Source organism: Cervus canadensis, chromosome 2 (assembly GCF_019320065.1).
Source record: "Cervus canadensis isolate Bull #8, Minnesota chromosome 2, ASM1932006v1, whole genome shotgun sequence".
NCBI classification, from domain to species: Eukaryota; Metazoa; Chordata; class Mammalia; order Artiodactyla; family Cervidae; genus Cervus; species Cervus canadensis.
Genome location: NC_057387.1, coordinates 40496361 through 40514383, shown reverse-complemented (window position 1 = coordinate 40514383; position 18023 = coordinate 40496361). Strand labels below are relative to the sequence as shown.

At 36.6% G+C, this 18023-nt stretch overlaps 1 protein-coding gene and 1 long non-coding RNA gene across 11 annotated transcripts in view; one reads left to right on the top strand and one right to left on the bottom strand.

Moving 5' to 3' along the window:
• DPH5 (diphthamide biosynthesis 5) overlaps nucleotides 1-13121 on the bottom strand; it is a 28709-nt gene extending 15588 nt beyond the window's left edge. Inside the window, exons 1-4 of one of the 3 annotated variants that reach the window (XM_043460510.1) lie at nucleotides 12989-13121; nucleotides 12525-12683; nucleotides 9003-9127; nucleotides 3842-3950 (exon numbers count right to left, since the gene is read on the bottom strand). In XM_043460510.1, the coding sequence (XP_043316445.1) occupies nucleotides 3842-3950; nucleotides 9003-9127; nucleotides 12525-12659 (369 nt within the window). In that variant the 5' untranslated portion in view covers nucleotides 12660-12683; nucleotides 12989-13121. Of the gene's footprint in view, nucleotides 1-3841; nucleotides 3951-9002; nucleotides 9128-12524; nucleotides 12742-12897 lie in introns of all 3 variants that reach the window. The other 2 variants (XM_043460508.1, XM_043460509.1) reach the window with 2 other exon arrangements.
• An 11-nt stretch (nucleotides 13122-13132) lies between these two features.
• LOC122436628 overlaps nucleotides 13133-18023 on the top strand; it is a 120110-nt gene continuing 115219 nt past the window's right edge. For 4 of the 8 annotated variants that reach the window (XR_006268057.1, XR_006268062.1, XR_006268059.1 and 1 more), the window contains exon 1: nucleotides 13137-13269. This is a non-coding gene — a long non-coding RNA (uncharacterized LOC122436628). Of the gene's footprint in view, nucleotides 13270-18023 lie in introns of all 8 variants that reach the window. The other 4 variants (XR_006268060.1, XR_006268058.1, XR_006268063.1 and 1 more) reach the window with 2 other exon arrangements.

The following is an 18023-nucleotide window of genomic DNA, read 5'->3' as shown; positions in this document are numbered from 1 at the left end:
GAAGTGTTAGTCTATGCAACTACTTACCTTCATTGATATTAATAATTAAGAGTCTCCTGTTGGTTAATGAACTACAAAGTTAATAAAAAATACTTGATGGTCGATTCTGGGCTCTCTACGCTGCTTTTAAAAACAACAAAAAAGAATTCATTTGAATCAGTTCTAATGAGATGGATGAAACTGGAGCCCATTACACAGAGTGAAGTAAGCCAGAAAGATAAAGACCAATACAGTATACTAATGCATATATACGGAATTTAAAAAGATGGTAATGATAACCCTACATGCAAAACAGAAAAAGAGACACAGATGTACAGAACAGACTTTTAGACTCTGTGGGAGAAGGCGAGGGTGGGATGTTCCGAGAGAATAGCACTGAAACAAGTATACCATCAAGGGTGAAACAGACCACCAGCCCAGGTTGGATGCATGAGACAAGTGCTCAGGGCTGGTGCACTGGGAAGACCCAGAGGGATGGGGTGGAGAGGGAGGCGGGAGGGGGGATCCGGATGGGGAACACATGTAAATCCATGGCTGATTCATGTCAATGTATGGCAAAAACCACTACAATACTGTAAAGTAATTAGCCTCCAACTAATAAAAATAAATGGAAAAAAAATTAAAAAAAAAAACAACAACAAAAAAGACAGTTTGAAAGGATAATAAGTAATAGTTTAAAAATACTGTACCCATTTTCAGGTAAGGAATTTCACACTACTCGTCCTTAACCTAAGGTAAAGATGTTGGAAAGTACATATGGTCCAGGTCTGTCACCTTACCCAAAGTAGCACTTATCTTCAATAACTTGATGGCTGTTTTTGAATTCATAGGAAAGCTGTTTTCACAGAGATGACAGAATGCCTTTCGAAAGTGGTGCCCACTTCCCTTTTAGGAAATTGAGCAAGAGAGCACAGCAAGGTAACATTCTACATTTAGCAAGCATTTTTCTGGGAACTAAGATCGACTTTTCCAACTCTACCATACTAAAAGAATGACAGTACAGCTTTTAACTTTCTAAGAAATGTTTTATCTGTGTTGGTGATTCTCAAGGTGTGGTTCCTATAACCAGTAGCTTCCGCATCACCTGAGAATTTGTTAGAAGTGCAAATTCTCAGACCCTTACCCCCAGATATATACTGTATCAGAAAATCTAAAGGGAATGCCCAGCAAACTCTTTAATAGTCCCTCTAGGTAACTCTGATGAACACTAAAGATGGAGGACCACTGGTACAGGTTACTTTCTTTTCCATAAATGCTAGTCAAAATAGTAAAGAGAAAAAGACCAGCTATTATAAGGAAGGAGACTTGGCCAGAATTTTTACATTCTGCAGGATACTGATAGACATTTATTTTAAAATTTAAGCATGCCATGAATATGATTATTTTTCCATGTTTTTTATCTTAGAAAACTATACAAAGGCATCAATACTTAAGGCATCAATCCCTTCTTCTCCTGGGCTATGAATAACTTGCATGGTACAAGAATTATACTTTCATAGAGATTTCATAAATACATAAGCCAGAAAACAGAAAGCTACCTTCTGTTTTTCACACAAGTAGTAAGTCATTTCATATCCAGATTAGAGAACAGAACTAAGATGAGGAAACAATACTTTGTGGCTGCTTAGAGAAATCCCATGTAAAACTGAAAGTTACATTAAAAAAATATGTAAATATGGATATGATCTTGAGGGCTTATATGTATAGAAACTTCAATTCTCTTAGTAAATTCCTTCTCAAATACCTTCATTCATTTTAAACATAAGAAAAATAACTCTGCACTTCTTTATCAATGTAGAGGATCAGAGGGACAAGTCTACCTTTAGCCAGTCTGGATAACAGATTTAAAAGACAAGGATCTTTTTAAAAATTTAGGCTTAAAAACTCTAAATAATAGATTATCATAAGATAATTTAGAGCAAAATATGATGGAAAGGGACTAACTAACCTTCTTCAGATATAAAAACAAAACCAATATGAAAAAATATAGTCAATTAACCTAAGATTCACATTTTTGTCTAACACATGATAATTTTTGCCCTCTCTTTTTTCCTTTCTCCTAGCAGTCATTCTTAAATGATTGAAAGGCAGCGTTGTCCAGAGGAAAGCATATTAGATTGAGAATCACTCAAGAATCTGAGCACCAAGAATTCAATTTACTCCAACACAGAAATGTTCAGAGAGAATTTTAAGTGTTAAAAAAAAAAGACTTGAATTGGCAAGGCTTTTTTAAGTATGCAGTTTATTAGAAGACAAAACAGACAGCAAAGTTCTTTGCCCATTTGGACACAGTTATAGCCAAAAGCAAGTAATGAATACTGAAAGGTAAATCATTTATACTTTTTCTCTGGTTCTTCAGAACCAATGGCAATATTTCTGGGATGACTAGCCAGGACTGGTCAATTAAAGTGAGCTACTCTTCCTAGGTAATACAAAAAATATAGGTCCCTCTAAAGCCCCAGAGACAGCACTGAGTTCCAAGGGTAATGTAGCTTCTTGCTGTAAACAGCTATTTTTTTTAAACGGATGAATTATTAGATAGAATTTTATTGACCCTCAGAATAAAAGAAAAAGTGTTTTCTGAGATTTCCCATATATACAGCTAGCACTGAATTCAGAGGCTAGGTGATCCACTGGCTGTGAGCCGTCTCCTTGTGCCTAATAATTAGCAGCTCTTATTCTATGTGGGAATGCATCGGGGACATCTAACTAGTGTGTAGAAAATTTTAAACTGCAGTATCAGAATAATCATGCCAGTACTTCATAACTGACAGTGGTTTTTACCCATGGGCTTCACTAAAGCATACAAGTATTAATTAAGTTTTATATGATTATATTTCCTTTAAAATAAATGTGCAGAAAGGATCAAGCTATCTTTATACTTCCCAAGATACTGGAAATACATAAATGATTCCCCAAAGAATAACTACTATTTTTTCTTTTATTTGATTTTGAGAATATTCCACATATATGACCAAAATATTTAAGACTTCATGAAAATAAAATGTCCGTTTCATATTCAGAGAGGAAACCAACCAATATAGGCCAACAGTTCTCAGCTCATGTTGTCCCTTACTTTGCAAAGTTACTTTAAATTATGTATTCCAGGAAGATGTATTTCACAGGTTGTAAGGTGCAAATTCTCTTTCCTATTATATCTGAAATAGGAATGTGTCTTAGCAATCAATGGAGTCTTAAAACTACTATTGGCCATAAGCGGTCACAACTGTCAAGGATTACACACATGTGAACATCAGAACCCAAATTTCAAACACAAATTTCAAGTTTGAAATAGAAAATCTTAAACGCAGCTACAGAGCACTCCTTTAACTCCTCAGAACCAAAATTTCTGAGTTAAATACAACTAACAACATCAGTACTGCCAAGTTGGCTTAAAAGCCTAATATCACTGGCATTTAGCTCTTTTATGTATTATTTTAAGAAATGCTCCATCATAGTGCTCTTGACCACACAGAAAACAATACCGAGTGGAAAAACATGGCCCTCAGCAATGCAAAGTTATTTGGAATAATGTAAAAAGGTTTTAGGAATACTTAACCAATTGAGTTATATTCCCTTTTTTGTATGTACCAATTGGATATAGAATTAAAATCTTTCATTAGATAAATTTCAATGATCTATTCTAAGGGGGAGGGGGAAAAGTCTAAGGTATAGGAAAATTAGTATAAAATATCTAGTATTAAAAAACTTAATACACAGTCTTATATAAGATAATATTGTCTTATAACTCATGAAATATAATAAAATCTATGGGAATTTGCAAAAAACAAAAACATTTTTGCTAAATACCACTAAGAAAACCATTCTTTTGTAGTATTACCTGCAAACCGCAGCAGCCTACAGCATTCATTATGGACGCATTGTGTATAACTCTGTAAGGAATCCCCAGTTTTGTTGCTCTCAGAATAAGAGCACTGTGTGTTGTAGCCCTGTAGTGAAAAAAGATCAGGTTGGGTTAAACTAACAAAGACTGACTTTTTAAGGCAGTCAATCTACAACATTTTATGAGCACAAACGGTCAAGAAGAATCAGTCAAGGACACTGTTCTCCCTCAAATATTTCAAAGCACCTGCTTAAGCTGTCATCTGGGAATTCTGGCAAGTGTATAAATTTACACAGGCCCTGTACAATGTTAAATTATGCCTTTAACACTCTTAAAGCAGCCTTGGCAGCTACAGAAAAAAAGCAACTTTTAACTTGCTCTTTTTATTCTGTTAATAACTGCAAAAGACATCTGTGGAATATTACTCAGCAACTGAACTTGAGAAGCAATTCTCAAATATTTTGACCTCTAATCTCTTATAATTTCTGTGACAAAGTTTCAAATTATAGCACAACTAGTTAGTTAGTTAGTTACTTAGTTCAGTCGCTCAGTCGTGTCCGACTCTGTGACCCCATGAATCGCAGCATGCCAGGCCTCCCTGTCCATCACAAACTCCCGCAGTTTACTCAAACTCATGCCCATCGAGTCGGTGATGCCATCCAGCCATCTCATCCTCTGTCATCCCCTTCTCCTCCTGCCCCCAATCCCTCCCAGCATCAGGGTCTTTTCCAATGAGTCAACTCTTCGCATGAGGTGGCCAAAGTATTGGAGTTTCAGCTTCAGCATCAGTCCTTCCAATGAACACCCAGGACTGATCTCCTTTAGGATGGACTGGTTGGATCTCCTTGCAGTCCAAGGGACTCTCAAGAGTCTTCTCCAACACCACAGTTCAAAAGCATCAATTTTTTGGCACTCAGCTTTCTTCACAGTCCAACTCTCACATCCATACATGACCACTGGAAAAACCATTACCTTGACTAGATGGACCTTTGTTGGCAAAGTAATGTCTCTTCTTTTTAATATGCTATCTAGGTTGGTCATAACTTTCCTTCCAAGGAGTAAGCGACTTGTAATTTCATGGCCGCAATCATCATCTGTAGTGATTTTGGAGTCCAAAAAGATAAAGTCTGACACTGCTTCCACTGTAACTTCTGCTCTATTTTGAAGGCTTTGTTTCTCAGGGTAAAGGGAGAATACATGTAAACATAAATATGGATACTGTGAAACCTAACCCCAAATCAATTTAGAACTGCATTATTAACAGCTTGTTTCCCCCTTGATGAGAACTCCAGGCCCAACTGGGGAAAGCAACATTAGCATGTTTGAGAAACTACATACAAACAAGCAGAACCTGTCAACTGGTCAACGCATACCAAGTAGCAAGATCAAGGGCTTTTACCCCATGAGGCAGTCAGAAACAGATTAACAAATGCCCACCAGGGAAGTCTGTTTTTAATCACACACATAAAATGAAACAACAGCTACTAAAAAAATAATCATTAATTTGACTTAGAATAAGCTTAAAAAAAAATATTAATGCCTGTTGTAAAGAATGTTTTTAATATCCCTTCCAAACAGGATTTCACTAGTTAACACTAAGATAAGGGAAAATGAAATTAGTTACTTGGTGAGTTATTTAAATAGATGAGCAGAAAGAAAAACTGGTTTAGAATTATTCTCTTTTTCACAAGTTCATTTAAAATGACCAGATGTGGTTGGTATACTATGAAGATTTAATGACCTGGCAAAGTGATTTGATTTTGTGAAACTGCTATAAATGTGATTAAATGAGCTTCTCAGATTTCTGCTATGAAAAACTGTGATAAAACTGTTATTACCACAATTACCTAGATTATATTGCATTATATTGCTACATTTAAAAAAAAAGAAAAAAACTGGTATGAACTACACATTTAACACCCTCATACCAGGCATTCCTCAGTCTGTGGCTCATGAAAATATTTCATTATAGGTGACTGAGAAAGGCTCTGTGTGTGTGTGTGTGTGTGTATGTGTGTTTGTGGGTGCATGCATGCATATGTGCAGTGCTGTGTGTAAAGACAAATTTATTACTATTTCTGGGCATGTGTGGCTCTAACCAAAATCAATTTGAATATATATGGCTGAGATTGTTCATTTTACATTTTACTTTATAATAACATTAATTTGCAGAATGGAAACAATCAAATTACTCACATTAAGGTACATAGGAGACAGGCAAAGAAGGTATATTTGTGTGTGTGTGTGTGTGTATGTCCATGTGTGCACGTGCATGCCATGAAGGAAATGGACACAACATAAAGATAAAAAATTATGTGTTCATTTATTATAAAATACATATAGTTACGGAGCACATTAAAATACAGAATGGAATAAAAACAGAACTATCTTCAGGAAGAATCTGTTTAATGACGACTTTGTTCAACTGCTCTTTACAGGGATAGAAAGCTTAACACTGTCATCTCTCACACGACTGAGTCAGATCTACTGGTGCAGTATATTTAAAGTCATTTACATTCTTTATGTGATTAACTTCCACATTCCTTTAAACAACCTAAAGAAAGGGCAAAGATGAGAACTACACCAACTGACTTAACTGACTTTCAAGTACCTTCTTCATGAATTTAAGATTGCTGGAGATGGATGGTGCCGATAGATGCACAATGATGTGAATGTTCTTAGTGCTACTGAACTGTACACTCAAAAATGGTTAAAATGATAAATTTTATAAATTTTTAAATATTTGAAATTTTTAAAAAATTACAAAAAATAATTCAAGATTGAGTAAACAATTTCCCCTTCTTTTTGAGTTTTTTATTTGAATAAGTTGAAAGAGGCTTAAACTTAAACACAGTACATTTTTTGGTCATATATAAAGAAGCATTTCAGTGCCCTGTTACATTTTGTATTCCATTCCTGGTTTATCTATTTAATTAATTTAATTTCAAATTTTTCAAGGCCCAATTACAATTTATACCTTCCTTATCATCTTATCTTCAGTGACTAATATATCTGAATAGTAATCCAGTGGGTAAATGAAAAACAACTACAGTACAGTAAATACACATAAATATGAATGCAATGTTATATATGACTAGTCACTGACATAAGGAAAATTAATTCGCTAGAAGTTTAAAAAAAAAAAGCATTTATTCCTGAATAAAATATGGGAAGATTCTTAGAAGAGGTGGCATCTAAGTTGGGTCTCAAAGAATCTATTATTTTAATAAATAGAAACTGGGAAGAACAGTCTGTTTTAAGGAAAAAGCATGAGAAAGAAACAGAAAATGAATAATGCGAAACATTTACAAAATAGCTTGGTTCTACCACAGTCAAAAAGAGGAGCAGCCAATGGAAAAAGTAGATAAACTGTTAAAAGGTTTAAGGCCATGAAGTCACTGAAGGATTGTTGAGTAGCACGGCAGTACTTTCTCTGCGCCTCAGGTTTTTTCATTTACACTGAAATTTCCCTTTCTCCCCAACTCCCCTCCATCCTACCTCACAATCTTCAACTGTTAAACCAGACCTTCCCCCAGCACCAACTCCTCCATAAAGTCTTTAAAGTACACAGACTTTTCTATCCTTGTCTTCTACTCAACATTTCAGCAGTACATCAAAGCTGACCACTCTTTCTTTTCTAAAACATTCTCTTTCCTGGGCTTCTGCTTTAGCACAACTCTAACAGTTTTCATCTTCCTCTGCTCTTGAGAGACCATGAAATGCCAGTATCCTAGGGACTGACCCATCCTAGGTCTTCTTTTCCTGCTCTTATTCTTTCCTACAGTAATTCCACCCATTCCTCTGGTTTTAAACATCTAGATATGGATGGCTTTAAAAGTCATATAACCAGGATGGATTCTCCCCTGAGCTCCATTAGCAGGTATCATGAAAGTTCAAACATTTCCAGGATCAATTCCTGTTTCCCCCAGCCCTCTTCCTTGCTGGTTTTCATCATTTCAAAAAATGGCAGCATCAACTACTCAGTTACTAAAGCCAGAATACTTGAAGACTTACTTCTTTCCTATCCTCATCTATTACATACATCTGAGCATTTTTCCTTCTAAATTTTCCTCAATTTGTCTTTTTTCTCTCTTGCACCAGGGCTACTTTGCCTCCCTAAAGTCTGTTCACCCACAAATTTAGTGATCTTTTAAGAATGTCAATGAGATTGTGATTATTTGCTGCTTATTTTTATTATTTTATTATTAGTTTCAGCAGAGATAAAATTATTTTGTAAAACTGCTATAAAAGTGTCTAAATGTTTACTTTCAATTTCTGTACTTATCTTATCATGGACTGGTAAGTTTATAGGCTGGTAATGGTCTGCAAATCTCACTTCAAGTAGCATTGGTTTCCCGGACTTTGTCAGTGACTGGATACCATTTGCAACCAAATAATAATGATACATAATCTCCGAAACCTCATATTGATATAAATTATTTTCTTTTTGACAGACACATGTACATGTAACTCCATTGCTTTGAAAAATATCCTTGGTGGTGGGCTCAAAGTGACTTAATTGTCCTTATGTTTCTTAAATCTGTGACATAAATTTTGGGTCACCAGCTGGAGAAAAAGAATTGTTCTATTTGGCTTGACATTAGAGATTGATGATGCTTGACAAGACAAGTACAAGCCCATCTTTGTAATGGGCAAGAACAGAGCTCCCAGTGGATATAAGAAATTGAAATCTGAGGCTTCATAAATGATAAATTCAAGGCAAGTAAAGTGATAGCAATATCACTAAATAGCATATGATTAAAACGGGGTGGGGGGGAGTTTAAGACAAAGCAAGCAGAAGACACTTGCACTTACCTGCAAAATAAATGGCATGTATGACTCTTGATAATGCAATATACTTATTTAATAACAACATACTACTTTGTTATTTGATGTCCTAAGTGACTTTTTAAACAAAAGCAGAAGCAACAACATAAACTTGACACCTGATAACCAATGTAAGTGATACATGATGACATCTTTCCCAAGTAAATTTTCTTCATTAATCTCAAAGATAACCAAAGTTTAAACTATAAAATTTTAGACAGAGCCTACATAGTCTCCTATCAGCACCTGGAAGACAAAGTTCTAAATATAATAATTCTTAATGATTAAACAAATAAATAAATTAAAAGTCAAAGTATCTGCTTTGACTTACCCAAATGGATCACCAACTACAAGGAATGCAACATCACTGATATCAGCATCCTTTAAAATATTATCTGCCTCCTGTTCCACTTCTTCTCTATCAGCAAGAATCAATTTTCTCTCATAAAACTCTTCCTATAGATTTAAATTCAATATAAAAATGAGACAGCAGGTGACCATTTCAACACACACACACAAACACACATACACACTCTCTCACACAAAACAATCTTTGTCTGTGGCTGGTGCAAATCCTGGCAACCATCCAAACACCAATCTCTGAATACAATTCATCAATGAGCTAGCACGCTGTATCATGTTGCAATTAAACTCTGTCTTTGGGGCTATCTTAATATCCCAAGAGGAGGTAGACCTCCTAACATCTGAGGCTTTTTGCATTTTAAATTAACCTCTAAATTTGGGTCTAATAGACCAGGCCAAACATTGTAGTTTAAATAGAAAATATGTATGCATGAGCCTTACTTGCTTCAGAAACATAATACTACAGAATAAATATGTTAAACAATAATATATGTTTATTTAACTTATGTTTACCATACATATATGGTAGTTGGGTTTTATTGAATTTTCCTTGGGAAAATCTATGGGACCCTGGTGAAAATAAAAGATAATCTCAATGAGAAATAGTAGAAAATTGTGATTTAGTTGTTTACAAAACCAGCAATCATTCCTACATAATTGCAGGAAAGACTCATTTAAAACTGTGCTTCCTAGTTTCTGGTTAAAAAAAAAAAAAAAAAAAAGGCAGAGTTTCAGGAGAAAAAAAAGAATGCTAAATATATAGGAAATTTCCATACAAACTGCTTGTGAACAAATCCCCAGAAGTTCAATTCCAAAGCATAAACCCAAGAGGCTGACCTTACCTAGAATGGCAGCATGTAAGAGTGAGCTACTGGTCATGGGGTAGTGGTTACAACCTATTATGCAAGATCACGAATCTTATAACTGATTTCCTGTGGAGTAATATATAACTCAAATATAGTAAAAGTGGATGCATAGATAAATAATACTATTTCTTACATGCTAATAAATTTATTTTAGTCATAAGGATTATATCATAATTCAAAAGTTATGATTGCTATAATGGAAAAGTGTCAGCTACTCAGTAATATTTGTCAAGCAAATGAACAAATCATGAAGCATTTGAAGATAAAGGCTAAATAGTTCCAAGTGATAATTATTTCCTAATACTTAACTATAGTCAGTTTCTCAATTGTGAAAAAAAGATCCTTTCCTTTTCATTGCACATCTTCTTAGAGATAATGTTCCAGAAGTTCCCAATGGCAATGTTTTCATGGATGAAAAATGTTTTATTTTCCCTCTTATCACACATCTTTTCTTAATCATTCATTTTATATACCTTATTTTAATTTTGTGAGCCCAGTAAACTTAATCGTTGTAGAACATTTATAGTCACATATGTAAGAGAACACACATATGATTACTGAAAGCTGAAAGAAATGATGTTCTTTTCTGAACTTCTAAAATTTCTTAAAGATCAAGTAATCACATGTTACTAGCTTAATGCTGGCAGTAATCTGATCCAATATTTTATAAATGACTTAACAACAGAAAACCCATTCTCTCCTCAAGACTTCTATCATGTTCACTCCATATTTATCACTTATCCTAACTCAGGAAATATTTCATTATCTAATGGAGACAACAGAATATTAAAAAAAAAATCCTCAAAGAGAAATACACACTAATACCTCAATATAATCAAATGGTTTATCCTCTTTAAAAAGAATGCTTAAAAAAGGGAAGAAACTGCTAAAGCAGAAATAGACAGGTACTACATTATTTTTAACATAACCACTTATTTATATATTTGTTCATTCACTCATGTTAAAAATATTTCTTGTGTACAACCTCCATGCCAAGCTCTACGCATTATGTTGGAAACAGTGTGGACATACCCAACCGCTACCCTGAGGAGCATAATATCTAGTGTCATATTCTTTTCCATCATGGCTTATCAAAGGATATTGACTACAGTTCACTTACTGCAGTACAGTGACCTTACTGTTTATCCATTTTCTATCCCAAACTCTCAAACCATGCTTCCCTCACTTTCCATCCCCCTTCCAGGACCAGATCTTGACTCTATAAGTAATAACTGTTCAAATGTTTTTTTGGGGAAAATACTTTAAAAATCATAGTAACCAAAGTTAACATTTAGCTAGCACTTAAATTTGCAAAGCAGTTTCAAATACACTAATAAATGATACAATCTTAACAGTCTTCCAACTGGTTATTATCTCCATTTGACAAATGAAGGAACTGAGATGTGGAGATGTTTAGAAACGTCTATTAACTCCTATTTCTGAACACTTTTGTGCCAGCCACTATGCTAAAATCCTGTAAGGCAGGCATTTCTGTCCTCTTTTTACAAAGTAAGAAACAAAAGTTAAAGGGCTTGTCTAAGGTCAAATGTGACAGAATAAAGACATAAAACCAGGCCCAGTTCTTTAAAACTACTGACTTGTTATTTGTCTATATTCTCTAAGAAGATTTTAAGTTCATTCTAAATGCCCCTGATCACTAATTAGAAAGGAATATTTCTATCATCTTGAGCTTGGATACTGTGGCTCCATCCTATTAAATTGAAGCCAACAAATCAAAGCTGGTCATTAGACACAACTTTCATTTTAAAATATGGCTAATTCAAGTAGCAGTCCTTCTTCAGGTTTTAAAGTAACCATGAGACCTTCAGAATTCCCTGGGCTGTTAATCTGAGAGGCCAGAAGACTGGAAATTCTCTAGGTCACCTTTTTCTTTGGAAGAATTGATAGACCACACAATCCTAAAATCTTCTCCCTCCTCCTGTAATATATCCATCAGGTTTTGCATCTTAATCTACATTCTATTTGAAACTTGACGATGAACCTGAATCTGACCCCTCTTTAAAAATTTACTGAGCCTTTAACCAAACCCAGCTAACTGTATGATATACTAGCAAATTCTATGGTTACCAAGTTCTTGGCTCACTCAACACATTCAAGTGTATGGGTATAAGCCTGACTGGGAACCGTCTATTTAAAGGTTAGATCTCTCTGGATATGACACAGACAGAAAGGTGATTACCATTCCCTATGGAAATACTTCAAAGGGGGAAGCCTTCAGTTTGGTCCCTGAATACATAACCAACTCATTAAGGCTGTGTTAGCACCTCATTAGCACTCAACTCAGAAAGGATTTCTTGGCTATCTCATGAAATAAGGGATTCTGATGACTATCCCCAGGAGTGCAAAATAACTTTCCTTTCCTATTTAATGGAGAAAGCTACACAATTAGACTTGTAAGAAAAAGCACCTTTTCATTTTCCAAGTCACATGGTTAATGTATGATTGCCATGTGATGTACTCAGATTCTTCATGAGAAGGGGATGTTTTAAAGGGTTTGAACCAGGAGACCTGAAAAATTCGATTCAGCTTAGTGTAAAAAAAAAAAAAAAATCAGCTGTTAAATATCCGTCTTCCCAGGAGGCTGGAAAGCCTTAAGCACTTACCAGAACTTCTTTCCCTACAGTCAGGACTGACGTATAGGCTTCCAGATACACTCGACTACAGCGTCTGACAACTTCCAGGCCCTTGACTGTGATGTCCTTAGCATCTCCCAGGCCCAAACCAATCATGTAAAACATCTCAAACAACAGGGGGGAGGGTGACTGCAGGACGAAATGAATATGAAAATCAAGTGTCAGCTACACCGAGGACACCTAAAATCTAGTAATGAAAACGGAAACCAAAATAACACAAGGAAAGACGGCATGTCAGCGGGAGATTTAAGAACTTCCAGCCTTATAAATAAGGACTGGAGTGTTTTTAAATAGCCCTACCCGCTTACCCTCTTATTACACAACGCTAGGAGCAGACAATTACCAGCTGAGAAAACGACAGTTGAATCCGTGTCCTCCCCAAATTCCTATCTGCCTCCGTTCCCCAGAAGTAGCTGCCCAAGCGGAGGATTTACCGGGAGAAAGGAGCCACACCGCCGGCCTCACCTACGATGCCGCAAAGCGCCTCCGCTTTACGGCATTTCACGACTAGCTGGAAGGGGTGACTTCTGTAGGCTCCGGGCTGGGGCACCCGCACGTCCCACCGCTGCTAAGGTTGACCCGCAGGGTGCTGGGGCTGGGAGGCGAAAGTTCACCCGGTCAGGGGAGTCCAACCAGTCTCCCAGCATGGCCTTTGGGAAGGGACGAGGCCTGCCCACGATCCCCTAATTTTATAAACATCCCAGCCTGGAACCAGGTAAGTGCAAGAGCTTTTCGCCAGCGAAGAAAGACAGCCGCGAGGTTGGACCAAGGAGCCCCACGCCTTCCTTCTCTCCTCCAGAAACACCAGAGGGTGGCGGGTGGAGGGGGGTTTCCTTAGTCTGCCCCGAGATAGCCCAAATGCACACATTCCCATCCTCGCCTTTTCATTCGGCTGTAATTTAACCAGCTGCTTTCCTGTCGAGCTGTCATTTGGGCAAAACTGGTGATGAATGTTGTTTCTAATTTCCCAGCGGGGCCATGATTCCTCGGATTTGTCCCCGAAACCTTATTCTGGAGTGCCCCAAGGGGTGTGTGACTGGAATCTGCCTCAGTCATCGTCAGAGTCGGGAAGCCCAAAACCCCCCTGTGCCCCGAGAAGTGACCTTTAAGAATGCTCACGGATTTCAGACCTCGCCACAACGCTTCCACAGGGGGAATTCTTAAAGTGGTTGGTTAAATGTAGTTGCAATGCCGAGATCATTTGTTATGACTGAATATGGTCTTCCTAAGGTCACTAATGACCTCATCCAAGTTAAAAAGACAATTTCCATTGCATATCTCAGCAGGCAATGTTGATTATTCATATTTTCATTGTGCTTCTCTGGCAATGCTTTTTTGTTCAATTCTGCTTCCTTTAGCCTTGGCTATCTTTTCTCTCTGAATTTCATCCAGGCTTTGGCCTTCTCATTCTGTACATCTTAATGATTGGTTCTATCCACTGTCACTGTTAGATTCATTCCTCATATAATAAACAAAAGTAAATTCACTCATAGATGTAAGTGGAAAACTTCAAATTTCCGAGGGAAAACAGGAGAAAAAGATTTGTGACTTACTTAGGCAAAGATTTCTTAGGTGCAACACCAAAAGTATGATAGAGAAAAGAAAAAAATAAATTGTACTTCAGCAAAATAAAAACAATGGTCTTCAGAAAACATTGAAGTCACACATTGGGAGGAAATATTTTCAAAGCATATATCCAATAAAGGACTTATATTGAGAATATACAAAGAACTCTCAAAACACAATAATAAGTAAACAACTTTTAAAATGGGGAAAAATTAAATATGGACACATCCCCAAAGAAGTTACATGAGTAGCAAATACACATTTGAAAAGATGCCAAACATCATTAGACATTAGGGAAGTTATTAAAAACCATTCCTACTACTGTACACCTATATGGCTACATTAAGAAACAAACAAAATCCTTAATATTCATTACCATGATTTCAGGTTATCTCTTATGTTTTGCAGACTCAAATTTTCACCTCTCATTCAGACCTCTTTCTCAGCATCCTGTATTTAACTTTTTTCTGGAAATCATCTGAGTAACCCAGAGGCATGTCAAATCTAACACATCCAAAGCTGAATCCATCAGCTTTCAACTTGGCTTTTCCCTCTGTATTGTCTGCTTTGATTGGGAGACATTGTCATCTGTAGACGCCTATCGAAGCCAGACACCTGGAAGTCACCTCACATTTTAATCTGACAATCTGCTGGTCTTTCTCAATAGAAACCAAGGCTATCATCACAATCTTGATTCAGGTCCTCATTATGCCACTCCTGCAGCTGGTCACCATGTCTCCTTCACATTCATCCTTCTCTCAGGAGCCAAGGAGATCTCGCTAAGATACAATCTGAAAATGTCACTCCCCTTCTAAATCCTCGCTAAGATACAATCTGAAAATGTCACTCCCCTTCTAAATCCTTTTGAGGCCAAGAGAAAGTCCAGTCTCCTTAACATGTCCCACAAGATCAACCATGATGTGACAGTTGTCTACCTCTGTAGCTTCATCTGTCTCTGCTACTTACCATGAGCTTTTTCTCTAGCTGTCTAGTTCTGTGCCCACAACATGCTACTCTGTGCCTCTCTGCCTTTAGTCAGGTGGCCACCTCAGCATGGAATACCCTTGGCCATTTTCTCCTGCCTAAATCCCTGCTACACATTCTTTAAGACTAAATCAAAGAAGTAGTCCCAGAGATCCTGAAACTAGGTTAGGTATCTCCTTTTTGTTACGGTAACACTGCTTATATATACTTACTGGTCAATTTAGGTGTTTTGTAGTTGTGTATCTTCTTTATCAAACCATAAATTTCATGAAATCAGGGGCTATATTTTATTTATATTCTCATCCCTAAGGCATATCACAGTGTCTGGTACATGGTAGGTATTCAATAAATATTTGTTAAATAGATCATTATTCACTATGAGCTGAGCAATTTCTTTGTTATGATGAATTCTTTTTCAGTCTTTATGAAATGCAGAGAGTGATATTTTGATGATGGTCAAATTATCATCAAATTATCATCAAATTGATGATGGTGAAATTATCAAACATAAACATGGCTTGCTTATGATACTTTAGGAAGTCATTTATGTTGAAAGGCTCATAACATGTCATATATACTTTATATGGTCACTATTAAGTAGGTAAATTTTCCAATGTACTGATCATTTTCTAGCATGTTTCAGTTTTCAGATTTTCCTTGAGTGATTTCAGAGAGCTTCACAGGGAAAGAACATTGCCATAAAGAATAATTAGTAATCCAAAGGAAGGTATACTTTATCTCTTTTCAGTAAATCTGTATTGCAAATGAAGTTATTCTGAGTTGGTAAAGAAATACTGTATTTTGAAATACAGAAGTAATGTCATGTTTTACTTTTCAAAATTTGGTCAAAGGAACTTACTTTCACTATAGAATTCTTAAACACACCTTTCTGCCTGCCTTCATTTCTCAATAGAAGTGTGGATTTGGAGGACTTTTCTGGAGGTAGATAAAGCAAACATGTTATGGCAGTCTTTTTTCTTCCCCACCTTAGCAAATATAAGCAGAAAAAAACTGGTGTCATCTTTTTTTTTTTTGTAGAATGTTTCTGTGTGAATTCATTTCTCTCTTGCCATTTAAAAGGTTTCAAGTATGACTGCATTTCCATCAACAATTTATCATTAAAAGTTTCAAACATATAGAAAAATTAAAACAATTTGACAGTAAATATCCACATAGCCATCTCCTAGATTTTACAGTTTTAACATTTTGCTTTATGTGTTCAATCACATATTTATCCATTCACTTAGCCGTCAACTTATGTTATTATTTTGTTGCGTTTCTACAGGAGTTACATAAGTACACATGTGATTGCATTTTACTGCTCTTCTGTTTCTCTGGCCTCAGGTCCTGGTGTTCTCCACACCACCACCCACAGATATCTGTTTGTTCCTGGCTCCACTTCCTTGAAGTCTTTGCCCAAAATTTACCTCCTCAGTGAGGCCTAACCTGTGTAAAACTGACAGTTTTGGTCACTTCACCTGCTGTTTCCCCCCATAGCACATATTTACCTTCTAACATAACTGTGTAATTTACTAATTTATTATGTTTATTGTCCATGCCATCCTAGACTATAAGCACCAGAAAGTCAAGAATCTTTTGTCCCATTTGGTTTACTAATGTGAAAGAAACACCTAGAACAGTGTTTGGCATGTGTGCTCAGTAGATGCATGTTGAGTGAATGAGTACACATCTACATATAGTAATATATTATAAATACATTATTTGTAAGGGAAGAATTATGCAGAGAGAAGTTTGCATGATAATTCAGAACTCAGATTTTGAAATCCTTCAGACCTCAGTTTGAATTTAGGTGTTTCTGCTCAGTGGTGTTAATGAACCGAACTTGGGTCTGCTTTCCTATGCATAGTAAAGCCAATCTACTGACACTGACTTGTGGTGAAGGAAAGTACAGCATTTATTGCAGGGCACCACCCAAGGGGAGTGGGTAGCTCATATTCAAAGACCCAAACTCCCCAGTGGCTTTCAGGGAAGTGTTTGCTGTTTTTTAAAATTAATTTTATTGGCATTTATATAGGTGCTTAGGAAAGGGGGTTTTAAAGGCATTGTAAGGGAGGAGGCTGCAGGGTATGTGATCAGCTTATGCATAGTTCTCAGATTGGTTGACATCAAGCTGAAGTTTCAAGCATCATCAACCTTTGCATCTCAACAGGTCTAGGGTCTGTGTTCTTGTGGGCATTGTTTTCATCTGGTGGGGGTCTGCATCCTCTAAAGACAACTTAGGAATGTGTGTCAGGCCTTTGTATCTTTTAGAGAACTGGGAGATCAGTGATTCTGCCATGGGAAAGAATCTATAGTAACTGATTACTGGTAGCAATCTATAGTCTAAATTGTTACCAGTTTCCCAACCCAGCTTCTATTCTTTGTTTCTGTACCTTCACATTTCCTAATCATTAACTCTTGAGCCAGTCTTTTGAGACTCAAGGGAAACTGGTTGTGTGTTAGTCACTCAGTTGTGTCCTACTCTTTGCAACCCCATAGACCAGCCCACCAGGCTCCTCTGTCCATGGAATTCTCCAGGCAAGAATACTGGAGTGGTTTGCCATTCCTTTCTCCAGGTATCTTCCTGACCCAGGGATCGAACCCAGGTCTCCCACATCTCAGGCAGGTTCTTTACCATCTGAGCCACCAGGGAAGCGTTTTACTTCAAAGGACGGGGACACAGGGGCTTGTATATGGTTTCAGTAGTGCATTACCTTTCTAAACCTCAGTTGTCTCATCTGTGAAATAGAGATAATAGTACCGTCCTTCATAGGATTATTATGAGGTTAAATGAAAAAATACATATTAAGGGCTTAGCACAGTATCAGGCATTTAGTAAAGACTCAATCAATAATGGCAGATATGGAGTTTGAAATTAATTTTATGGTAATCTACAGTGTCTATCAGATTATGAGAATC